We start from the raw sequence: 25,571 nt of genomic DNA on the forward strand, positions 1-25,571 counted from the left end.
CACCCAGGGCACTCGGGGTGCGGATGGGGAAAGGCGGATTTTGTTTTGGGCCCCAGGCTCACACCCCTTTCTCTTGCCAGCCCCCAGGGGTGGCAGAAAGACAGGGGAGCCATGCTGAGCCCCCACGGCTGGGAGGGGGAGGGGGCAGGAGTAAAAGGGAGGCAAAGGGGATGTCTGACCCCCCCCCCCCCCACGTGACACCAGAATGGCCGTCTGGAGGTCTGGTCAGTTGGAGGCCAGCACCCCATGCAGGCGCATAATCCCCCCTGCTCTGTCCCTCCAGCACGTGGGCTGTGACCGCGTCCTTGGCTCTGACTTGAAGGAGGACAAGTGCCGCGTGTGTGGGGGAGACGGGAGTACCTGCGAGACCATTGAAGGCATTTTCAACCAGTCCCTGCCCGAGGGGGGTAAGGAGCGTCCGGCCCAGCTGGGACACAGCAAGGCTTGATTTACCCACCCCTCGTTTCCTTCTGGTTCAATGCCTTTATCTCAGGAGATGGGGGGGTCGGATACACCCAGGGGCTCCCTGGGGTGGGGTTGAGGGGGTCGGGTACGCCTGTGGGCTCCCCGGGTGGGGGATGTCGGGTACACCCGTGGGCTCCCAGGGATGTGGGGGTCAGATACGGCCATTGGGTCCCCGGGGTGGGGTGGGGGTCGTCGGATACACCCGTGGGCTCCCCGAGGTGGGGGTTGGATATGCCCATGGGCTCCCTGCCCTGGGGGACCGATATGCCTCTGGGCTATTCTGGGGTCCTTGACTTGATTTCCCTGTGCTGGGCTCAGGTGGTCTCCTCCTACCCAGGCAATCCCACACAGTCTCTCCGATCCCAGCATGGCTCGGTTGCCCTGCTAACCCCACGCCCTGGGGTTGTCTTCCAGGTTACAGGGAGGTGATCTGGATCCCCAAGGGCTCGGTGCACATTGATATCCGGGAGCTGAACCTCTCTCTCAACTACCTGGGTGAGAAAACAGCAGGGTCTGCAGCTCAGGGGTGACGCTGGGGGTCAGGGAGAGTCACGATGGAGAGCCAATGAAATCCCAGTCAGACACCCGTTCAGTGCCAAGGCGCCCTTCTCTGTGGGTGTTGTGTGGGCAAGACCTGCCTGGCAGATCTCCTCTGGAGGGGGAGCTGGGAGGGTTTTAGGTGCCAGCCTGAGGGGGCAGTTGGGTGAAGTATTCTCAACACTCGGTAGCTAACCACTGAGAAAAGATTTTCCCCTTCCCTAGGGGTGGCATCTGCTGGCAAAGCCACGGTGCCTGGTTAAGTTTGCAAAGCATGATGGGGGAGCTGTTTCGGGGCCAGTGGTGTGTTTGTGTGTGGTGTAGATGCCCCCTATCTCGATGCAGCTCCACCTCTGGTCAGCAATGTAACCCCACACAAACCCCACGCCCCGGCGCTATCCCTGGCTCCTTGGCACTTCCCTTGGAGCCAGCATGTTCGGCTGGGGGTTCAAAATGAGACGGTCTTGCGTTTTGCTCAGGCTCGGCTTTCCAGCCAGACTCTGGCTCGTTGCTTTTCTCAAGCGATCGGCAGCCATTACAGCGAGGGGAGAGGAAGGGAGGGGAATGTAAACATCCCCCGGCAGGTCACCTGCCAGGTGAGCTTGAAACATGGCAGATTCCAGAGCCTGCACTGAGGTCCCATGGGAGGGAGCTCCCTAAGCTGGGGTTTCCCTGCAGTTCAGGGGGAGCAGCATTTGCTAACAGGGCCCGCGCTGGTGCCGGCCGGGTAAAGGACCCCTCGGGCCAGCTCCCTTATGCCGGTTCCAGGGGAGCAGCATCCCGGAGCAGAGCCTGCCCTGGTGTCGGACAGACCAGGGCTCCCCTAGTCTTTCCAGTCCACCAGAAATGATTTACTGGTGCATACACGTCACCGGGGATGTTCCTGGCTAAGGTGCAGGCTGGGATTTTACGCCCCCCTCTAATGGGGCCTGCCTGGCTGGGACACTTGTGAGCCCATCATACCTGTGGAAAGGCACTACCCAAACCTGCCTCTGTCCCCGGAGTAACAGCCAGCATCTCTCCCTGCGGCCAGCACAGGACCGCGGAGTCCCCTGCAGCTGCAGTGCCCGTCCGGGCAGTGCTCATGCGATTTCCAGCCTGGAGGGGAACGAGTCTCCCCCGCATTTCTCACCAACGCGGGACCATCCACCCTGCTCCAAAGCATCATGGGAAAGAGCACGTTAACAGCAACAACAGTGCAGCCATTAGAAACTTACCCGTGGGCCTTCGTGTAACACACGGGCTTAGTGTGGGTGTGTGCGAGAGAGATCATGTCTCCCTCTAGTGACCGACTTCGGCGACTACAACGGCCAGCTGTAGTCCCGCCCACGCGCTCACCGCCCACGGGGTATTCCTTTAGCACAGGGTCTAGAAGCTGCATTTCGGGCCTGGAAGATCTCGAGTGTCTCTCGAGTGTCTGGGGTCTCTGCGTATAGCCTGTGGCCACTGTTTTACACTACCGGGGTATGAACTGCCATGTGCTAGTCTGGTGCCCTGGTTACCATCCCCGGTGCCACCAAGCTGGCTGGTTAAGCCCTGTCCCACTATGGCATCTTTAGTGTGGCTTGGGCACAGACTGTGAATCCAGATACTGGGCTGCTAGTCCCAGCTCTGTCCCTGGCCTTGACCAAGTCACTTAATTTGCGTGCACCTCAGTGTCTCGATCTATAAAATGGGGACAATGGTACTTCCCCGGCTGTAACAGTGGATGAAGAGCAATGGCTGGAAAGCGCTGGATGGCAGGCTAAGCATTGTTATGGTGTCACGGCGGGTGGAGGAAATCCCAGTGCCCTGATACTATGGTGAGGGGTGTATTAGAAGCCATGCCCCATGATTCCCATGGCAGAGTTGCTTTCAAAAAGACTCCATAGCCTCCTAGCTTTACCCATTAACTCGGTTGTGGGAGGCAGTGCAGGCCGGGAAATAGCTGGCAGTCCCCTCCGCACTGAGGACCCTCGCCTCGCCTGTCCTTCCAGCGCTGAAAGGGGAGAACGACGAGTATTTCATCAACGGGAAGCTCTCCATCGACCCGCCCAGGCACTTTGATGTCGCCGGGACGACGTTCCACTACAGGAGATCTCAGGATGACCCCGAATCGCTGGAGGCCTTAGGACCTACCAATGCCACTCTCATTGTCATGGTTGGTAATGGCCCTTTCCGTCCCCCTGGCCCTGCCTGCCTGGCCACTGCTAACCCATCCCAATCGATTATCCCCATTCCTGACACATGCACCACAGTTAGCACTAGTCCGGGATACAGGGACATTGGCATCATAGGGGCCAAATTCTTCTCAGATCCCTGCCCTGGAACAGAGGGCCCATTACACCACAGAGCCAGGCTTTGGAAAGAAAGCGGGTTTTGGCTGCCCTGGATCCGTGGTCCCTCCTGATCACTGCTCTGCTGAGCACACTGGCTTCACGCCTCCATGCTGCCCTGCTGCACCGTGGCCAGAGTCGATGGATATCGACTCCCGGTGGTTTCAGAGCTGGGAAGGCAAGGGAAGCCCAGCAGAGCTTGGAGAGCCTGGTGGGGGTCCTGGGACACACCACGCGATGGGCCCACGCTCGGCTCTGGTGGCACGTTGGCCCCAGTGCACTGACAGCCCCTTTCTCCACAGGTTCTCGTGCGGGCAGAGCTGCCGGGGATTCAGTACAAGTTCAACGCGCCCATCACCCGAGGCTCCTTGACCCAGTACTCCTGGCACTACACCCCATGGACCAAATGCTCAGCTATCTGTGCAGGGGGTGAGAGGTTTGACTGTACTTTGGCAGGGGTAGCGGTGTAGTGTCTGCAACTCCCTTGACTCCCAGGCACAAGACGCCATGCATGGGGACTTGCTTTGGGAGCCATATTGGTCTAATGGGGCTCTCAGACCAGGACCTCACTCTCAACCGCTTGCAACTCAGTGTCAGTCAACAAAGCTGCGTAGACAACAGGTCTTGTCACATGTCCTGGACATTGTTCTTTGGCCGGACCCCAAGAGTGGCTGATAAAGGTCACTGGGTTGAAATGATACACTTGAAATTCAATGACGTGTGTTAGGCTGGAGGTTGGACTAATGGTCCCCTCTGGCCTTTAAATCTCTGCATCTGTGAACTGGTCTGCCTCAGACAGATGCTTCCCAGAATCCTTTGGGCTGAAGCCATGGTTTCTGTGGGGTTTCTGGCTGAACCTGGCTACGAGGGGCTGAGCAAATATTCAGAAGAAGACAGAGGCACTTTCAAAACCAAGACTGAGTGATCTTTCAACTTTGATGTTAGGGGCCTTGGTTTTGCACGGGGCAGCAGTCCTCAGCAAGGGGAGCGCAGGATAGGCCCCCCTAATCCTGCTCAAAAAAGGGTTACAAGGCTTTCAAAACCAGGTTGGTTTTCTTCTGGGTGCACGAACCCCTTGATCAAATGCCCTCAGATTTTCTCGACAAACTTTGCCCTGGGCCCTGACCTGACCTACCAGTTTTCAGCCCCACCTGTCAGGAGTTGTAGATTTTAGAGATGATGGAAAACTTGGCTTTAAACAGAAACTTAAGGGCATCCTTGTCTCTGGAGTGACAAGTGGTTGTGCCCCCCTGTAGACCCAGAGTGAGCAGCTGGGTGGTGCATCCTAAACTCTGGAACCAGGCCAGAGCTATTTCTCTCTTCCCTTTCCCTTCCCCCCCGTCCCCCGCAGGCAGCCAAGTCCAGTCCGTCATATGCAAGAAACAGGCCGACAGCTCCACAGTCTTCAACCATTTCTGTAGCCCTGAAACCAAATTACCGGAGAAGGAGAGGCCATGCAACACTGAGCCATGTCCACCCACGTGAGTGCGGTCACCGGTCTGGGAACGGTGTCTGCTGTTGGGGATCATGGGGCGGCTGGGCTGGGGAACTACTGGAGGGATTCTTGGCTGGAGAAGCAGGGCTGGATCGAGGTGGAGAATGGATGTAGTGCCTGCTCTCTCCCTGAATCAGCAAAGCAGGTTCTTCCATCTTTTTTCTTCCCCTGAATCAGTTCCCCCGAGTCAGTTTCCCCCGTCTCTCTTCCCTCTGGGAGAAAGGATGATCCTTGTGGTTCCGTTCCAGACATGGCCACAGGCTCCTGGGTGGAGTCAATCCAGCGTCCGGGGGTGATGATCATACTCAGCAAGGCACTAAAGTCTGTGTGGCGCCACTGGGCTCCCCAGAGGAAAGGTGTCAGAGGATGGCAAGGGTGTGGTATTATGTTATCTTTCCGCTCTGTCACTAATAATAATATCCAGCGCTTTTCACCTCAAAGTGCTTCACAAAGGAGGACAATAGCACTGTCCCCGTTTTACAGCGGGGGAAACTGAGGCACAGAGCGGCAGTGACTTGCCCAAGGTCAGTGGCAGAGCCAGGTCTAGAACCCCAGTCCCTGTCCAGGGCCCTTATCCACTAAACTAGTGCAGGGGATGGGTTCATAGAGTGTGGGGGGTCTGCTGGCCAGAAGGTTCATCAGTAAAGCGGAATTTCTCCCAGAGTCATTGTACCCCCTCTCCCCACCATGTGCCCCTCTCCCCGCAAACTTAGCACCTTCTCTGTGCGTCTCCTTAGAAACATGCACAGACCCAGCCCCGCAAGTCGGTGTCATTGTCCCCGCTGTACGTGCAGAGATTAAATGACCGGTGCAAAGCCAGTCCGTGCGAGGCCGGGGAGGACTCGGGGTATGTGTACTCAGCCTGTGGGAGCCAGCCTCTTAGCCCAGAGGGTGCAGACAGCCTAAGGGTAGCAGGACTTGTATAAATAGCCGTGTAGCTTCAGGACCCGAGCTCCAGCCCGAGCCACAACCTCAACGCACTGTCTACACAGCTATTTTCAGAGAGCTAGCACGAGCCGAGCTAGCCAAATCTGTCACCCCAGGCTCGGAGGCTCACTGCGCGGGCTGCGTAGATGTACTCTGGGGTTGCTGGCTCCTAGAGCTGGGTTCAGACAACGGCTGCCCAGGGTCAAGCTTCGCTCCTAGCTGCCAACGCTTGTCTCTTTCCCCAGCTGGGTGATCGGGAACTGGTCCGAATGCAGCCGGAGCTGCAACGAGGGCGTCCGCACCCGCAGCGTCGTCTGCCGCAGGAAGATCGCTGCCACCGAGGAGAAAATCCTGGACGATGGCTCCTGTTCCCAACCCAGGCCCAAGATGCACGAGCCCTGCAATAACCAAACGTGCCCCCCAGAATGGGCTGCTCTGGACTGGTCAGAGGTAAGGGCCCATCGCACAGGCTCTCAGAATCCCCTGGCTCCTTATAGCTTGGGCCCTGCTGTGCTCCATTCATTACGGCAGGTCAAGGCTGTCCAGGGCCTACAGTGCCATTGACGGAGGGGTACTGCCCCATGCAGGGCACAGTCCTGCACTTACCAAGGAGATGGACTATTCGACACTGGTGAGGCCTCATCTGGAGTACTGTGTCCAGTTTTGGGCCCCACACTACAAGAAGGATGTGGATAAATTGGAGAGAGTCCAGCGAAGGGCAACAAAAATGATTAGGGGTCTAGAGCACATGACTTATGAGGAGAGGCTGAGGGAGCTGGGATTGTTTAGTCTGCAGAAGAGAAGAATGAGGGGGGATTTGATAGCTGCTTTCAACTACCTGAAAGGGGGTTCCAAAGAGGATGGCTCTAGACTGTTCTCAATGGTAGCAGATGACAGAACGAGGAGTAATGGTCTCAAATTGCAATGGGGGAGGTTTAGATTGGATATTAGGAAAAACTTTTTCACTAAGAGGGTGGTGAAACACTGGAATGCGTTACCTAGGGAGGTGGTAGAATCTCCTTCCTTAGAGGTTTTTAAGGTCAGGCTTGACAAAGCCCTGGCTGGGATGATTTAACTGGGAATTGGTCCTGCTTCGAGCAGGGGGTTGGACTAGATGACCTTCTGGGGTCCCTTCCAACCCTGATATTCTATGATTCTATGATTCTATGACTAGGTGGGACCTAACGAGGCTTTGCCACTGGGCGGGAACCTGGGTGACTTCACAGTGTCTGCCCCATGCTGAGCACGTCGGCTGCATCAGGTCCTAAGAACGGCCAGAGTGGTTCAGATCAATGGTCCATCTTGCCCAGTATCTTGTGTTCCAATAGTGGCCAATGCCAGGTGCGTCAGAGGAAATGAACGGAAGAGGGCAATTATTGAGTGATCCATCCCCTGTCGTCCACTCCCAGCTTCTGGCAGTCAGAGGCTAGGGACACGCAGAGCCTGGGGTTACATCCCTGACCAGCTTGGCTAATAGTCATTCATGGACCTACCTAGTTCTTTTTTTGGACCCCGTTATAATGTTGGCCTTCGCAACATTCCCTGGCAACGAGTTCCACAAGTTGACTGTGCATTGTGTGAAGAAATACTTCCGACTACCCCTCTGATTTGGTTCCTTTTGTTTGTTTTAAACCTGCTGCCTATTCATTTCATTGGGTGAGCCCCTAGTTCTTGTGTTATGAATAAGGCTACGTTTTAGTCAAGGGTATTTTAGTAAAAGTCATGGACAATTCATGGGCAGTAAACAAAAATTCACGGCCCGTGACCTGTCCATGACTTGTACTATATACCCCTGACTAAAACTTGGGCGGGAGCCGTGGGTGCTCTGGGGGGGTGCTCCGGGGGCACAGCTGGTGCTGGGAGAGGTGACCCAGGATCCCGCTGGGGGAAGCGGGCAGTGGCGCCCAGCCCAGGACCCCCACTGGTGCTGGGAGCAGGAGGGTTGGCCGGGCTGGCAGGGGCTCCCCACCCAATCCGCATGTCCCTGCAGCTCGTAGGCGGGCAGCATGGGGAGCCCCCTGGCCCCTCCACCTAGGAGGACCTGCAGGGCCATGCCAGTGGGAGCCGGGGAGCCCCGAGGTAAGCGCCCCCTGCACCGCCCGACCCCTAGCCCTGAGCCCCCTCCCACACACCTAACTGCTGCTGCTGGCCCAGGAGCTGCCCGGCTCAGGTAGCCCCTGAGCCAGCACCGGCCGCTGCAGACGTTCCGGAAAGTCACGAAATCCATGATGGACTCGCAGCCTTAGGTCTGATAAGGAGTAAATAACATTTCGCTATTCACTTTCTCCACCCCAGTCTTGATTTCATAGACCTCGAGCCTATCGCCCCCCTTAGTCATCTCTCTTCAAAACTGAACTGTTCCAGTCTTTTTAATCTCTCCTCATATGGAAGCTGTTCCATGCCCTGGATCATTTTGGTTGTGCTTCTCGGTACCTTTTCCAGTTCTAAGTTTTGCCATCCTCTGAGCTGGGAGGGCCAAGCCTAGGGCTTCATTAGCTGACATGTCTAGCTAGTGTTACCACAAACTTCTGAGAGCTAAGGTAGCGCGGAGGGTCAGTACGTCCCTAGCCTCTGACCACAAGTGAAATGAGTTTGGCATCTCAGCCCGGAGTGCCGAAGCAGCCAGGAGGGATAAAGCTTGCTGGCTTAGTGGCTTGTCTCAAGAAGGGGAAATCCAAAGGTACTGAGCCATGGAGACCCCCCATTCGAAGCAAGGTCCTGGTTGGCACCTAATTTAAAGAAAGTGTCATTTATTCATTATTTTATTTTTGTATTACTGTAGTTCCTAGCAGCCCCAGTCATGGCCCAGGACCCCCCTGGGCTAGGCACTGGACAAACAATGGAAGGACAGTCTCTGCCCCAGAGAGCTTCCATTCTAAATAGACAAGCGACACCCCTGGGGCACAGACAGATGGGGGAGCGCAAGGAAACAATAGGCCGTATTGGCCAGCGTGATGGGCAGTGGCCCAGTGGCACAGCCCAAGGCCACGAAGATGCTAATACTTGACTGTTAGTGGACCAGATACTGCTCTGTGTAATGTCATGTGTGAGCCTGGGGTGTACATGGTTGGGAGTGCTGAGCAGGATGGGAGTGCCTTGAGCTCACAAACTCAGCTGTGCTAAGGGAAGGGATCCCACGGCCTTTGTAAGTTTCCTGCATGACCCATATTTGCCTCCCGGAGTTGGGATCTTAGAATCCTGGAACTGGAAGGGACCTCGAGAGGTCATCTAGTCCGGTCCCCTGCACTCATGTCAGGACTCAGTATTATCTTTTTGGCATGGTGTCTTCTTCACTTGGGCATTGGCAGGCTGAAATGTGTGGGTGACAAAGGGCATGGGGCCTGCTGTTGCTCAGACCTTTACCTTGTACGCCCTTGGGTGGAGAGGGAATGGGGAGATTCTCCATGCCCCCTGAGATCAGTGTATCTTTTCTTTCCTCAAAAACAAAAGGAGTACTTGTGGCACCTTAGAGACTAACAAATTTATTTGAGCATAAGCTTTTGTGAGCTACAGCTCACTTCATCGGATGCATGAAGTGAGCTGTAGCTCAGGAAAGCTTATGCTCAAATAAATTTGTTAGTCTCTTATAAGGTGCCACAGGTCCTCCTTTCCTTTTTGCAGATACAGACTAACACGGTTGCTACTCTTGAAACTTTTCTTTCCTGTGCCCCCTAAAGCTGAGCCTGCCCTTTGCAGGGCACCCCAAGTTTCATGGGTCTCCTCTTTGCAGTGCACCCCGAGCTGTGGGCCTGGTTTCCGCCACCGCATTGTGCTTTGCAAAAGCGGCGACCACAGCACGACCCTGGCAACCTCGCAGTGCCCCGAGAACACCAAGCCCCCGACCAGCATGAGGTGCAACCTGCGACGCTGCCCGCCCCCGCGGTGGGTGACTGGCGAATGGGGAGAGGTACTGAATGATCTCCTGCCACAGTCCCAGGAGTTCCCAGCCCACTCTGTGGCCTTGGGGTGGGGAACCCAGGTGATCTCCCATGTGGGACCACCAGGGGGTGCTGCACCACAGGGAATTGAAGTAATGCAGCATGGGTGGAAAAGCAAGAGAACCCAGGCCGCCAGGCAGACACTGACTGACCGCAGCAAACAGCCCCGCCCCAGTCCCCTTGCCCGCAGGTACCTGTTCGCCTTAGCGCAATGTCTGCCCTCCGCTATAGCCATACGGCCCCATTCGGCTCCTAGGGCACGTCTACACTGCCATAAATAACTCACAACTGCGGGGCTAGAAATAGCAGTGATGAGACGCGGGGTCTGGCTGGCGTCCAGGCTGAGACTCGCCCCCATCGTGGAGTCCCAGAGCCCAGGCTCCAGCCTGAGCCCAACGTCTGCACGGCAATTTAGCAGCCGTGTAGACGTGCCCTTGGAGTCCGCAGACAGACATCCGGCTGCATGCCAGGGAGCGCTCTGCTTCCAGTGGGCACCAGCGCGGTGGCGGGCGGTGGCTCCTGGTCGCCTGGGCCAGTCTTGCCTAGGCCTGGCTGGAGTCCCTGCTTGGCTGGCGCAGGTTTGCTGCGTGTGCCCCTGGGACGCCTCTCTGTTGAGCCCCGCGCTCTGCCCTGCTCCAGCTGCTCAGGCCTTATCTCTTGCCTGGTCCCTGGGGTCCCTGTGCTGACTAGCCCACTGGGCAAATGAAACGCCTCCCTTTGCGAGCTCGGAGCCGCTGCTTTGCCACCTTTGGGGCTCCTTCTCCCTGTCCCCCTTCCCCGGGGTAGGTGGAGCGATCAGGCTGGCTTGTGTCCCAGCCGCCAGGCCCCCTCCTGGAGTCAGCCGGGCACCTTCTTCCCACTCAGCCCTGAAGTTTCAGCCCCTGCTTCTTGCCTGCAATGGGGAGAAGTGAGACAAGGAGCCCCCAAGCTGTGGCCAGGTGGGATCCGGGCAGATAAAGGGGAGAGGTGCCCTTAAGTCTGTTCCTCTTTCCTTCCCAAAGGGGGCCCTTATTTACCTGGACATGGCTGTTGTCCCCACCCCTTAGCATCCCAGCCCCTTCCCCGAGAGCCCAGGAGTCCAGCCTTTGAACCCCTCTGCTATCAACCACTAAGGGATGTCCAGCCAGGGGAACTGAGCTGATGGACCTTCCCTCCACTCGGGCACAGGCAGGCCGCCTTTGTCTCCGTGGACTAGGCAGTGCCCCAGTTACTGATGGGTGGACGGCTGGATTAGTAAATGTACCGAGAACTGGGCTCTGTAGTTCAGGGCAGTGTAGGGGTGGAGGGTTGGACTCTCCAACATAACAGCTATTTAGGGTGTGCAGGGGGAGGGCCAGTAGGCTTGGATCAAGCCTATAAAGGCAGCTGGACTGCATTGATCTGCTCGGTGCATAGAAGTCCCTGTAGCCAGCTGGAAACAGCAATCTGCAGCCCTCAAGGGCTGGGTTAAACACAGTGGCCAGGCTGCAGCCCTGGGAGAAGCCAGGCTCAGCCCCCTCCCCATTAGCAGTGCACCACAGGGCAGGTCTGACTCTGCCCTGTCCCCCGTCCCCCCCACAGTGCTCCGCCCAGTGCGGCCTCGGCCAGCAGAGGCGCTCCGTCCAGTGCTTGACCCACACGGGGCAGCCGTCCGGCGACTGCGGGGAGAGCCTGAAGCCTGCGGGCATGCAGCAGTGTGAAGCGAGGTGCAAATCAGGACCTACCGAGAGCCCCGAAGGTACCGGCCAGGCCACGCCGATGCAGGAGAGAGAGCTTCAAATCTAAATCCTGTCCGTTGCTAACAGCCGGGTTCGAAATCTCCCCTCTGGGTCCGTGCTGACCCCAATATCCCTGCACGGAGCTGTGGGTCTCAGTAAGGGGCGCTCTCCCCTCTGGGTCAGCACTGAACCTGTTGCCCTCGTGGGGGGCGGGGGTGAAGTGGCTCCTGCATGTACTTTGTCCGGGTGAGATTGCCGAGCACTGTGGGACCCCTGGGAGGAGAGGCCTTGATCTCCCTGTAAGATTCCCCATCCCGAGCTCGGTTCATTGCCGTTGTGTGGGGTTCACCCCGTTTGCTCCTTGGCAGCCAGTCCATGGAGACTGGGCCCTGAGCAACAACACTTTCGTAGAGTTTGGGGGAGTTCCACTGGGGGCGGGGGGTGCTCGGAGCCCATTCTCTACCCTGCTTATGTAGACTAGCGCCCCCGCCCCCAGTGCACAGCTGGGTCTCTAATCCCTTTCCCTCTGGGCTCCCTGCAGAATGCAAGGATGTGAACAAGGTCGCCTACTGCCCCCTGGTGTTGAAGTTCAAGTTCTGCAGCCGGACCTACTTCCGACAGATGTGCTGTAAAACGTGCCAGGGGCATTAAAGGAGCAAGGCGACCCCTGTAGGAAAACTGGAAGGCGAAAGCAATGCCGGAGGGCAGCCAAGCCGTGCCGTGCCGTTCCCCTCCACCCCCGGGAATCTCCAAAGGATTCAACCCAAACACTGGTCGTGCTTCTGGTGCGAGCCGGCGACACCCCCTCACCCCCCGACCCCAACCCCACAAGAACCCCCGTGGCGGGAGCCTCAGTTAAACCACTGCCAACGCGTGTGCCACTCTGGAGACCGGCAGCACAAAGCACGGGAGGAGCGGGGAGATCTCTGCGGCCACAACGGAGCCGGTCACCGTGCCGGGAGAGGGCAGAGCTGGGGAGAGTGTGGCAACAAGGACATTACTTGAAATTCTGACATTTGTTATTTATTTAGTAGCACAGCTGGGTCCTGCGGGCACCAGCCAACAGCCTCCAGATGGTGCCAACAACCCTGCCCGCCACACTGGGGAGGGCAGGGTGGTCCTCGACAGCCAATCAGCATGCTCTGGTCCTGCTCTCGCCTTGCTCCGTGCCGGGTCTCCTGAAGGGCATCGCTGTCCGCCTCTGGGAAACTGAGCGTGCTCCATGGCTGCCATGGCGCTGGGAAGCAGGCCTCGGGCCGGGGAGGGGGACTGAGTGAATGGAGCAGTCCGTCCTGCCCTATGCCAGCGGGCGCCCGGGGAAAACTAGGAGAGCAAGAAGAGGAGAAAGATTTTAGCTGTGTGGAGCATCAACCTGCCAAGGACAACCCTTGGCTTGTGCCTTTGGGCTTCTTTATGATGGATGAGGCAAGACTGCTGGGGTGGGAGGGGCGGGATTGTTTGGTTCGTTCAAGCCTTGTCTCCCCTGGAAGACTCTGTGGATGACTGGAGAAGTGGTCGGATACTGATCGTCCCCAAGGAAGTGACACCGGATGAATTGGGAGGGGAAGGGTGTTAAAAACATGGGTTTTCTGAAGCCTTTTATTATTATTTGTATCACAGGAGTGTACCTAGAAACCCCAGCTGAGTCAGGGCCTTGTGGTGCCAGGTGCTGTACGTGTACATAATAAGAGACAGACGAGCTTCCAATCTAAATAGACAGGACAGAGAAAGGTTGGAAGAGGAAACACAAGGAGGAAGTGATTTGCCCAAGGTCACCCGTAAAGCCTGGAATTGAACCTGGGTCTCCTGAATCCCAGTCCAGGGCCCTGCCTTCTGGGGCCTGAGGCCTTAGCCGTGGAAAGCAGAGCTGTCTCCTGTCAAGATTCAGGTGCCGCTGCCTTGCTAAGTGTGGTGTCATCGTCCGGTGATTTTCCCCAGCTCTCCACAGAGTCTTCCAGGAAAAACAGGGCTAGACAGGACCTGAGTTTCCAATGTGGAAAGAACATGGATTTTTTTTTTTTTTAAATCCCATCATAACGAAGCAACACAAGGCCCAGGCCCGGGGGTCTGTTCCATTTGCAGACCGCCTGTCCGGTGCAGGAACGACGAACATCTCTCTCCTCCCTTGCCCCAGTGTCTCTAGCTATTAATATACCTGCTACAGCATCATCCACTCACCAGCCAATCACAGCCTCTCGGGTGCTGGCTGGCTCCTGATAGGCTGGCGCGTGGGTATTAATTGTCTTCCTTCCTGGTGGAATGTTCCATTCCGACGCTTACTCCGGGGGGGGAGGCGTTGTTTTCACGATTTTATATAAATATATTATAACAAAAATTGTTTAAAATACTAACTCTGAGAAGAAGGCGCAAAATACCGGCATGATTTATAATAAAGGAGTAGCTACCATCCCGGGCAGCTTCTGGTCCGAGTGTCATTTCTCAGCTCGCCCCGCTCCTGCCTGGATGGCCTGGGGCCCTGCGCTGGGCGCTCAGCTGCCTCCCATCTGCCCAGTGGCCCGTTCCAAGCCACCCTGACCCACCCTGCGGACTCCCCCCCCCATCACCCTCCACCCTGGGGAGCAGGACGTGTTTTGGATTGACACAGGACTGCGCACCTTTGCCATCCCTGTCCTCCCCTGACCCAATCGGCATTGCGGGGGTTCCCCCATAACTCCCAGGCAAGAGAGGATCTAAAAGTGTTTACTGTCAAGGTGGGGAAGTGGACTGGAGAAATTCCTCCCCAGGGTCTCTGGAGCGGCCCGGGACAAGGCGAGCTCTGGATCCCTAGAGGCGCAGAGGAGGGAGGATGATTGCTAAGCTTGGGGACAGGACACGTTGCATTTGCACCTGCTTTGCTGCCTCCTTTCTGCCAGGTGACTTGCCCGCTCTTCCCTTCCCCTCCTGCCTTGTCATTGGATCCCAGCCGGCTGCTCCCTGCAGGTTTGTCTCATGGCTTCAGCCCATAGGAGCTTCCCACCCATCTCTGGAGCAGACGACGCCTATCCCTGCACCATGCATACGTGCCACCACCCTGAAGGATGGGCCAGGACATCACGGTGAGTGGCAGGTGGGGAGTGTTTTACCTGGGTCCTGCCTGGCTGGAATGAGGAGAAGGGCTGAATGCAGCCAGTCTTGCGATCAGACAGGAGCAAGCAGCCAAAGGAAAGACACTGAATCTATGAGAAAGTGGCCAGCTTAGCTCAGCATCCTGAGGCTCCCGAAGACATTATATGGCCAACTCCCTGGGTTCAAAAATGAGGAATCAGACCCCCCAAATCACAAGATTCTTTTAACTAGTAAGGGGGGGGGGGCTTTTCTGAGCCTCTCAGGTGCACTCACCTCACGTTTTCCATCTCTGTTGCCATGAGGGCTGGAACCTTTTCTTTTGAAACGAACGTGGGGATTCTGGCAAACCAGCCTGATTCCAGGAGTTGGGGCTTTAAGAAAACCCCCAAATATCCCCAGCGCTGGCAACACTAGTTGCCTCTGCCCAGCTGCAGCGAGGATCAAACCTGAACTGCTTCAGGAATTGGCCTGGGTGATTCAATAGCTGTCACCATTGTCCGACTTCTGTCCTCCAGACGTAGCCAGATGATCATCTCAGGGAAGGAAACTGGCCTGTAGGAACCTGGGGTGCAGTGCAGTTATCAGCCACTAGATGTCCTTCTGCATCCATGCACAACACTCCTCCAAGTCTGAACTAGTTTCGGGGCAGGAAATCCTGCTTTCTTCTTGTTCCATATGAGAGAAACAAAAATCAAACCATCACTTGCCATGGCCAGATTGCCCAACAGGAGGCTGGGTCTCTTAGTGCTGGTTTATAATGTTCCCATTTTTTCAAATCTAACAGCAAAGCCTGAGACACTAAATGACCCTTAACGCAGCGGTGGAGCTGAGGACTTTAATTCATTTGATCACCTCTTGTTCCAGCTTCCCCACTGGCCAGATTTATGGCTTCTTGGGATAAAACCCATAAAACCCATCTCTGCAACATCCCTTCCTCCCACCCCCTAGTGCAGACATCCTGCACTGATGCACTATGGGGCTGACCCCGTATGGCTTACTCTGTGTTGCCGCTACGGTGTAGAATTGCAGGGATGCAAATATCCCCAGCATAGACCAGATCTGCGGTCCTGGTTGCATGCTAAAGAATTGCGGGTGTGGTGGTTCACTACCGTTTAGTGGCTGGCATTATAACTCTGTTCTTACGAATGGGCAGGGATTTGTCAGTGGGCAGGCGGAATTTAGGAGACTTATTCCATAATATGGTCCTGTGTGTGGAGCAATCAATAGCAGGAGGGTGACCTGTCCCAGCTCACCAGCATCACACTGCAGACACACAGAAGAACAGCGCCCTAGTTACGTAGGTCTTGCTGTAGTGTTCAGAGCTTGGTAGATCCGTTAACCCTGGCTGCTTGTTTATTCTGGGCCCCTCCCTGCCCTGGGAGGGCGTATCGCAGAATCACCCCTTCACTTGCAGAGATGTAAGATCCTCCTGAGATAAGCCCTTACGCTTCTTAGCTACTCTTTGCACCTGCTGAGCAAGGACCGCAGCAGTGCATGTGGCTTTCCAAGCGATCGCACGTACAATCCAGCTCCTTCCACGGGTGTTTCTTTTCTTTGCCAAATGCTACTAGTTATCCCTAATGAGTGATGGCCCCCAGCCGTGAAAAGGGGCAAACACAAGCCAAAATGTTCAACCCTGAGGGCCCACAGTTGGACCCCTAAATCCATAGGTGCCCTTCCCCCACTGCCTAATTTCCTTAAAGAGCCTTTCAAAGCCCAGTCTGAAATAAGCAGTCTGATTTGCTGATTGCCACCCCCCCCGCGCTGGCGGGTTTGTGCACATTCGGTGCCTCTGCAAATCAGGCTGCCTCTACATCTGGGTGGCTACATTCAGCTGGAGGGGTCTCGCTCCAGGCAGCCGAGTTTGAACGTTTCTGACGACAGCGCATTTGAACGACAAGGGGCTTGAGGGACTTGAGCCGCTGCGGGACTGGAGCCTGGTAAATGAGCAAAACTCCAGCGAACCAACAAAACGACGGGGACGTTTTTTGGCTGTATATTTACCTGCCCGGAGATCATTAATTCCTCCTGGGTCAGATTGGACGCCTGCTGCAAATACAGGCAACGGTATCGTTTCCTGAGCATCCAGCTGCACAAGGCTACGACTGTCGCCCAGTTACAGGAGCTCTCGTTTGGCTCGAGACTCTGCGGCCTGCACCCGTAGTGGTGATGGGCCAAGTTTCAATCCCTGCTAACGCCCAAGGGGGCTGAGCGGGTACGCAGCCATTTGTTGGTTACGCTGTGACCGGTGCCTCTGATCATCACACCGGGGTTTGAGACTAGACACAGTAGGCGTTTCTAAAGACCATCTCTGCCTGGCTATTCATAGTGCTCCACATGTGGGTGTACCTCAATGGCGTCCGTTTCCTGTGATTGTCAGTGGTTCTTGGTTGATCATTTCCCTTTGTTTCTGCACAGACAAGGTTAGCTGGCATGCAGCTCCCATGCTGGCTTAGGCGTGTCAGTTGCCTGCCAGTTTTTTCGCTGGCATTTGGTTTCACACGCGCCTCTCCATCATCGACATCCGCCGAACTGACCCGCGTGACATAACCCTTTAATGCGCCGCCATCGGCCCAAGGAGACACGCAGCAGCGCAAGGCACAGCTAACCGATGCCCCAAAAGCCCAGCCCTGTCCAGCCCCCTCTCTCCTACGGGTTGAGAAAAAGGCCAGTCTTGTTCGCTGGGCCCATGAGCGGAATCGCTCAGGCGCTGCAGAGAGGACAGCTCCGCAGGACAGGACAAGCCTCTCCCCAGGCACGACCCATCAGCGTCCTCCACCAGCGGGAGCAGCAAAGCTGGTCGTTATCTGCCAGTCCTTTCCTTGCTGACTTTGCCAGCGAGATCAGCAGCAGCCTTTTGGGGTTTTACAAGAATGTGGAGCCAAATAAAGGCTCGCAAGCCCCGAACTGCCCTGTTTATCCCCAGCCCCAGCCCTGCTTCACTCCCGTTTGACTCAGCCAGTTGGCCGGCCCGCCCTGGGAGTGAGCGTCTCTGGGTGCGAGAGGGGAGGCCCAACTCCGCAGCCCAGTGCTGGGGCCTCTCTCACGAGGCTGCCGACGAGGGGGACAAGCGTGGGGCTCCCCTAGGAACTGCAGCGAGTTCACCCACACTTTGCACAGGCCGCCCAGAGCTGTGCGACGGTAACGGCTGTTAAACACTATTGCTCGGGGGTCAGATTGGCACTGGCTAGAAAATGCACACACATGCATGCATATGGACACACACACACACACACACCTGTGTGTGCACACATCGCATACATGCCACACACATACACGTGGGCACGTACATGCACACGCTTTGCAGGTCACCTTGAAAGCGGAAGTTTGCAGACTCTTGTAGACGGCAGCAAACAGCATATGCCACTGGCCCAAGGCCCAGGAGACCTGCAACGATTTGACACTTTTCCCTTGTCCCTCCCTGATGCCAGGCATCAAATTGCCCCATGAGCATGTGATGAGCTCAATGACCTGCACTGCTACCTGGGAAAGGCTCTGACAGCCTTAAACCTCACACGGGCTACCAGGGGGTCCTCGGCACAGACAATGGACCAGCTTTTACAAGCATGGAATTCAAAGACTTTCTGAACAAACATGGGATTAAACCTATTCAAACTTCCCCATCTCATCCAGCCTGCAATGGCCTCACAGAGAGAGCTGAGAGGATCTTTAAAGAGGGGATGAAAAGATGATTAATGGCAGCTCGGGAATGAAGCTAGCTCGATTTCCCTGGAAATACAGAACCAGTGCTCTGACTGCGCTGGGTGCGAGCCCACCTGGCTATCGATGGGCAGGAAGATAAGAGCTCATGTGGATCTAATCCATCCCAGCCTGGAGGGGGAAGTGCTTAGGCAACAAGCTTTCCGAAAACAACCCCATGCCTATTACACTAAAGACAAAGAGCTGGGCCCAAGTGTGGAGGGATAGCTCAGTGGTTGGAGCATTGACCTGCTAAACCCAGGGTTGTGAGTTCAATCCTTGAGGGGGCCATTTAGGGATCTAGGGCAAAAATTGGGGATGGTCCTGCTTTGAGCAGGGGGTTGGACTAGATGACCTCCTGAGGTCCCTTCCAACCCTGATATTCTATGATTCTATGACATGGGATGGGCTGTACCCAACGTTTCAATACACTCCAGCCAGCGTCGATCCCAGGTACCATCCTCGAGCAAATTGGCCCCTTGTCTTTTCAAGTCCAGTGAAGCGATGGTTGGATGGTAAGGCCCTCGGGAGCAGAATGACATGCAGGCACCTCCGCCCTTGGGTGGCAACCACCTGGAGGAGCCAAGGCCAGGAACAGATGCAGTTTTGATGGGAATGTCCGAGATGGGGGTGTCTACAGAACTGGTGGACCAGGAGCCTGGGGGAGTTGGACCAGTGCTCCCCACTGCCACAGAGAGGCGCTCCGCTGTGCGTGAGAGAAGAGCCCCTGGTTATTTATAAGGCTATTTCCGGGCTGTACATTAAGAGGGATGCAGTAAAGTGGTCACCAGAGTATTATGGGCTGGAGCCATGCCATGACTTCCTGGTTAGTTAGCAGGTGATTTCCCCCACTGTCTGTCTGCATTTGAATCAGGGGGCGGCCCTGGCCCAGCCAGCGGCGCCGTCGGTAACGTGCTGCCCATGCAGGGAGCGGCCCCTTTGCAGAGCGGGAGGAGCCCCAGGGAGCTCACTGGCTGGGCGCTGATGAAAACCTGGCCCATTGTCTCCAAAGCAGGCAACACCGATTGGGGCTGGGCGGGGACAGTCGGTTGTGATGTCACAAATGGGCGGGGCTTCACTAGGGGCTGCTTTCACAAGTACATTCGCGGCTCCTGACTGAGCATGCTCAGAAGGGCTGTGGCTTTATTAGCGATGGCCCTGAGCCTCGCACCCAGGACAGGAGCAGCCCTAAACATCAGGGGGCTCGGCCTAAAGCTGGGATCCCTGCTCCGGTGCCTGTGGTGTATTCCTGCAATGAACTGGCTAGTGTGTGTGCGCTTACCTGGACCACTGTCCTTGAGCAGATGGATTAGAAAGATTCAGCTGTGTGGCATAGGCCCCGTACTGCTTAAAGGAGATTCACCTTTAGCAGATGAGGCAGGGGCCTGTGCTTTTGCCACAGGGGGGATGTGAGTTCGGCCCCTGCTCGGCTGCAGCGTGACACATGGCAACGCTTGGGAAGTGCTAGGCAGCCATGGATTTGTTCCCGTTTTAGCCGTGTCATTTTATCAAGCGTGGTCCCAGCCGCAAGCCATGCTCCTTGCCGAGGGCTCTGTGCAGGCGGGTGTCAGAGCGCAGCCAGCTTGGAGTTATCTTTGCAGCACACCCAGGGCAGCCATCGGTTTTGCAGACAGGAAGGGGAGGGCAAGAGTGGGGTGGGGCTCAGCCAGTCAAAACTGATCCAGGAGATTTTGCTCAAACTTTGCACAAGCAAAACAGTAGATAAATTAAACCATAATCCGCTTGAGCCCGGAGGCTCATTTCAGCCCAGAATCCATGGGAGTTGGAAAACAGCTGCTTAGAATGGAAATTGTTTTGTAATCTCAACTTCCAGCAGGCACTGCTCAGAGCCCCTCCAGAGCCATATGCTTCCCCAGGCAGCCAGCTGCCGCCCAAATGCCAGGCTGTTCGAGAGCGCTATTCCTCGTGGCGCTATTCCTGCTCCACACCCCAGGCATGGGTGCCCAGTGGGTGCTTCCCCGTGCCCAGTGCCAGCTCGCACAGGTGGACAGCACTTGCTCCCCCCCTCCCCTTCACCACTCAGCTTCAAATGAGGAAGCAGGGGGGGAGGGGTGACAAAGGAAACCAGTCCTCATTTTAGTTGCACTTTTGTCAGTTGCTGCAGAAAAGCAAAGTGAGGAGAGTCAGTGTCAAGGAGTGACCATGTTCCCTGATCCCCAGTGACAGGAGCCCAGAGCAGCCCCTCCCCGAGGACCCGACCCCACCCCGTCTCGGGGCTGCAGCAGGAAGAGCAGGACCCCCAGGCTGCAGGGACACCATGGTAAGTAGAGCAGATCAGAGCCATGCTGCAAAGGCCAGGGCACTGCCCCCTGCTCTGCCACTGTTGGGCATCCCTGCACTCACTGGGGTCACTGCACCCTTCCCTTCCCCTGAACCCACTGGGGTCACTGCACCTGGCCCTGCTCTGCACTCACCGCGTGTCACTGCGCCCTGCCCCTGCACCCACTGGAGTCATTGCTTCCTCCCCAGTAACACCCTGGGGCTGCCAGGTGAGCCCCTGTAGGGCTGGGGCTGAATGAGAATTAACATCCCTGCGTCGTCCAGGTCCGCAGGGGAGGGCCAGGGAATAGCGGGGGGCGCTGGGGAGCCCAGCGGGCTGGATGCTGGCAGCAGGGGGGATGTTCTGCTTACCGGCCGCATGCTGGCTTGTTCCTTATCTGTGGCCGTTGTTCAGCTGGATTCTCACCCGCAGCTGCCCAGGGTAGGGCCTGGCTGTCGGGGGCTGTTTGCGCTGGGGGTGAGGGTCGGCGCTGTACCTGGGGGCTAGGGACTGATGGTGATGGAGGGGTTCAGGCAGCGTGGTGCTTTTGATTTCCCTGGCCCTGCCCACCGGGGCCTGTGAGCTACCCAGGGGGCTGGAGGGACCCTGACGTGCTGGCCCTGCTTCTCAGAAGTGTTCCTGCTGCTTCGGCCTTTCAGCGGCACCGTCATCTCCACGCACGAAGAGAGCAAGGCAGAGACCACAGCCCAGCTCGGGCTCTGCCAGCTAGGCAGGTGTGAGCTGTGTCAGTGTTGCAATGGGGGACCTCTCCGCTGCTGTCGAACCTGGTGTCAGGAGGTGCCACCTCTGGGAGCTACAGAAAGCTGTAACTCTTTGGCCTGCTATTGGGCATCACAACATGACCGAGAGGGAGCTCGGTGTTGCCCTCCAGTGATACAGATGGGAAGGCCAAGACAGGGAACGCCTAACGTCCTGCCTCCGAAAAAGACATGGGGGTGTAGGAGAGAGAATCAGCGGGACAGAGAAACGGATAAATTCATGGAGGTTAAGTCCATTAATGGCTATTAGCCAGGATGGGTAAGGAAGGGTGTCCCTAGCCTCTGTTTGTCAGAGGGTGGAGATGGATGGCAGGAGAGAGATCACTTGATCATTACCTGTTAGGTTCACCTGGCATTGACCACTGTCGGTAGACAGGATACTGGGCTGGATGGGCCATTGGTCTGACCCAGTGTGGCCCTTCTTGTGTTCTTATGACGCGATGTGGTGCTGTGGCCGGAAGGGCTAATGCAGTCCTTGGCTGCATAAACAGGGGAGCCTGGAGTGGTAGGTGGGAGGTTATTTTACCTCTGTATTTGGCACTGGTGCGACCGATGCTGGAACAGTCCATCCAGTTCTGGTGCCCACAATTCAAGAAGGCTGCTGAGAAATTGGAGAGGGGTCAGAGAAGAGCAGAGAGAATGATTAAAGGGATTAAACACATGCCTTATAGTGACAGATGCAAGGAGCTCAAGCTATTCAGCTTAACAAAGCGAAAGTAAAGGGCTGATTGGATCACAGTCTATAAGACCTGGGGGGACCCATGTTTTCTGATCCCTAGACCTGTCCTGTAGCCACAAGACCATCTCTCAAGGCTCTGACCACCAAGGAGCCCATGACACGTTTTGGAGGAGTCGAATTTGTAGGCAAAATTCCAGCTTGGACAATCCCATTCTGCCTCTCCAGGACGGGACTCAGCAGCGAGTGTGAACACAGAGGGGAAAGCGCGGCCGATACTGAGGCAGGGGCAGGCCCTGTCTCTCGAGGGGATTCCAAAGTCCCCATCCCCACGGTATCCGCGCACCAGGGAAGGTCCCCTGTGTGGGGAGCAGTGTGAGACTTGCCCCTACAGTCAGGCCTTTGGCTTGTCTGGTTTTAAACGACCCCTATGCACCCCACCAGCCTGGCTGGTCTCAATTGAAAGTCATTCTGAGGCTGCCCTAGCCTGTGCCAGAGGGCTCAGGAGATCCTGAATAGGTGAGATGCCAGCTGCCGCTGTCCCAGTGTCGGTGCAGAGCTGAATCTGCCCCCGGGTTAAATACAGACAGCGTGAGGATGGCTCTCAGTCATGCCGAGAGGTGTGATTAAAAAAAAAACACCCCGAACAAGAGAAGCAGCGGCACGGTGCACCTTTTCAGAGTGTGGTTGCGGATACAAGCAGGACTCCTCCCCCAAGATATCTACTCCCTCTGTGTCTTCCATCCTTCCCTTCTCCTGGTCCTGCAGAGCCCGGGGAGCGAGCTAGAGGCTTTGCCACCGCCCCCCCCCCCCCCCCCCCGCATTAGCTGGCTGCCCCGCAAGCTCCGATGCTCCCCGCTCCTCTCTGAGCATCTCAATGCACTTCACATAGCTCTCCCACCCCTGCCCTGGCGAGGCGAGTCAGGCGTATCAGCCCCCTTTTGCAAATGAGGAAACTGAGGCACGACGTTGTTCCGTGACTAGCCGAAGGCCGTACAAGAAGTCGATAGCAGAGCTGGGAACTGGGCATTTGACAGCCCCCTCTGTGCTCTGACCTCAAGGTTACTCATCCTTCCTGTCACTCGTACTCCCGTAAGTGGCAGCTCAAACACACCCGGGTTCTCAGGTCCTAGGTGGGGTTTTGTGCCGGGGCAGTTGGACACCCCGTTCCTGTTTGCTCTAGTCATTTGGATTGGTTTTGATTTCCTGGCTGGTAATGCACTATCCCTTTCTCAGTCTTTTGGATAGTTCAGGGAGTATTAAGTTTGCCCCCCTTTTGGAAGTGATGCTTTGCCCCGCTTTGTGCTGTCTTTGTTTTTCCTTCTTGCTTTCCCGACTGGAATTGCCCTTTGAAACAAGGCTGAGATGGTGTTCAAGATCGCTGGTGAAGTTGTGTCAGATCTTTATCTGTGCAAAAAATCTGAGCTGTCGGGGGGAGTAGGGGGAGAGGCAGTTAGCAAATGTAAGCGCCGGTGACAGCCGGTGATGAAGCATCGCGTGTCAGACTAGGGCACAAACAAGTGGGTCTAGAATCCCCGCTGCCCTGCGTATCGTATCGTCACTGACGGCAACAGTTTAGCCGTATTTTACACCCTCTGCGTCCTGTTGTGAACGGCTGGCTGCACAAGGTGCCGCGTCATGGGGCATCAGGCCCTAGGTTTCGTTATTAGTGTTCACTCATCACAACTAACAGATGAGTAGCAGCCGCTAGACTCACACCTAGAGCCAGCTCCTCCACGAGGGTGTGCGAGAAACAGTTGGGCGTGAAAGCCAGACAAACTCACATGAGGAATAAGGCACAGAAATAAGTGAGGGTGATTAATCAACGGGGCACGCTCCCAAGGGAAGTAGTGGATTCTCCATCTCTTCAGATCCAGACTGGCTGCTTTGCTGGAAGAGGTGTATTAGTCAAACACATGTTAGTGGGCTCAGTGCAGGGGTAACTGGGTGAAATGGAATGGCCGGTGTTATACGGGTGGTCAGAGTAGATGATCTAATGGTCTCTTCTGGCCTTACAAAATCTGTAAATCTGATCTAGACTCGTTGGGCTGGGTGAATGCAGGAAGGCACTTGCCGTTGGGCTGGGACGACACTAAACGTACAAACTGTCTCCCAGTTAAATGAGGCGGTTTCAGAGAGAAATAACAGCAGAAGAGAGAGAAATTAAGAAGCCAGGGAGACAAACTAAGAGCTAAATTCTATCGCCTGGTACCTTGTGTTGTCATTTGCACCAGTGCAAGGTGGGCGTGAAACACAACCTCTCCCAATCATTGGAATGTCAAATCGGACCCCCTGGCTCCTGACTCGGGTCCTCAAAGGTACTTAGGTTCCTAACTTCCACAGAAATCAGCCGAGGATCTGGGCCCTAGTAATTAAAACTACCAGTGGGAGGCCAGTCCAGCCCCTGGGAGCCTTACAGAAGGTGGAACCTTTTCTGATTAGAGTGATGATCACAATTGTCGTTACTTATGTGTTTGTATTGCAGTCGTGTCTCGGCCCTCCAGCCATGGACCAGGAGCCTGTGGCGCTAGGCGCTGTACTCAGAACTAAAAGACAGTCCCTGCCCCCAAAGAACTGGGTCTCTGAGTCACGTCCAGGGTATCGGAAAGGCCCCCGCTGTTGAGAACGTAGAGGAAAAGGACCCTGGTCGGGCATTTTCTGCCCCCTGGCAGTGAGGGCTTAACCCCTCTCCTCCCGGGGGTGGGGGGCGGCATGTGTGTGACTGTCCCACTGACATCATCTGAAATGCTGCAGGCAACATTTTCAGGCCCTACTTCTTGAGTTCTGGGATTTTGCAAGAGGCTGGGCCTGAGGTTTGTGCTGCAGCCACAAGATGCTACTGCGGAAGGAAAAGGGGAACTGGGGGCTAACAGTTGTGAAAGCAAACTCACTTATTGCCCCCTTCTCGGCGGATGGTTACTTAAGGCTGCCAGTAAGGGGGAGCCGGAGCCTGGGAATAGAGCCTGGGCCTCCTGACGGCTAGCCCTATGATTTAAGCCCTAGACCAGAACTTCCTTCTGTCCAGTCAGAAGCTAGCTATCCTCCAGCCGTGAGCATGTGAGTTCCCTCAGCAGGCCGAGCTAGCAGGGAGGGGCCTCCCTTCACCCCGTAGCTTTATTGTGAAGAATGAGTCAGATTCACAAACTTGTGTTCACAGTTTTCATTGGCAGGGGTTAGTATGTGACAGGGAGGGCGTGCGGCTGGTGGTCAGAACCACAGCCTGCACATCACACATTCCAGACTCTGCCACCGATGCACTGTGTGACCTTGGGTGCGTGACTTGCAGTGTGACCTCCCTGTGCCTCGGTTCCCCCACCCGCACAAGGGGATGATGAGGCCGACCTGCCTTACAGGATATGGTGAGGCCTAACTCACATGGAGTTGTAAAGGACTTTGAGCTCTTCCAGCGGAAGGTGCTGTATAAGGACTGTCATGGGGACAATTCCTGCTCCCGCTCAAGCCAGTGACAAAACTCTCATTGAACTAAACGGGACCAGGATTGTCCCATTGCGGCTGTTTACTGAGGCACCTATGCATGCGGGAGCAGGAAGGCATGTGCAGGGTAGCTTGGTCAAGAAACAGTGAGTTGTCTATGTCTAAGGGTGAGAACCAGCCATCTGTCTGGAGTCCCATGGTGCCAAGTGTGTGGCTGAAATGGATTGGGTGTAATATTGATCAAAAGCCTGTTTGTGATAC

General features: G+C 56.0%; 2 protein-coding genes and 1 long non-coding RNA gene across 3 annotated transcripts in view; 2 read left to right on the forward strand and 1 right to left on the reverse strand.

Annotated features, from left to right (window-relative positions):
- ADAMTS10 (ADAM metallopeptidase with thrombospondin type 1 motif 10) overlaps nt 1-13,680 on the forward strand; it is a 103,368-nt gene extending 89,688 nt beyond the window's left edge. Inside the window, exons 17-25 of the mRNA XM_037885954.2 lie at nt 284-407; nt 880-960; nt 2,979-3,142; nt 3,620-3,746; nt 4,669-4,798; nt 5,985-6,189; nt 9,470-9,646; nt 11,238-11,394; nt 11,916-13,680. Coding sequence (XP_037741882.1) covers nt 284-407; nt 880-960; nt 2,979-3,142; nt 3,620-3,746; nt 4,669-4,798; nt 5,985-6,189; nt 9,470-9,646; nt 11,238-11,394; nt 11,916-12,025 — 1,275 coding nt within the window. The 3' untranslated portion in view covers nt 12,026-13,680. The remainder of the gene's footprint in view (nt 1-283; nt 408-879; nt 961-2,978; nt 3,143-3,619; nt 3,747-4,668; nt 4,799-5,984; nt 6,190-9,469; nt 9,647-11,237; nt 11,395-11,915) is intronic.
- LOC119564468 lies at nt 12,376-21,273 on the reverse strand. Its single transcript, XR_005223362.2, has 4 exons — nt 20,792-21,273; nt 19,422-20,258; nt 13,553-18,845; nt 12,376-12,671 (listed from the first exon to the last, which is right to left on the reverse strand). It is a non-coding gene; the product is annotated as an uncharacterized LOC119564468 (long non-coding RNA).
- Nucleotides 20,219-25,571, forward strand: part of MYO1F (myosin IF) — a 46,223-nt gene continuing 40,870 nt past the window's right edge. The window contains exon 1 of the mRNA XM_037885775.2: nt 20,219-20,420. Coding sequence (XP_037741703.1) covers nt 20,418-20,420 — 3 coding nt within the window. The 5' untranslated portion in view covers nt 20,219-20,417. The remainder of the gene's footprint in view (nt 20,421-25,571) is intronic.

This window comes from Chelonia mydas, chromosome 25 (assembly GCF_015237465.2).
Source record: "Chelonia mydas isolate rCheMyd1 chromosome 25, rCheMyd1.pri.v2, whole genome shotgun sequence".
In the NCBI taxonomy this organism is placed as follows: Eukaryota; Metazoa; Chordata; order Testudines; family Cheloniidae; genus Chelonia; species Chelonia mydas.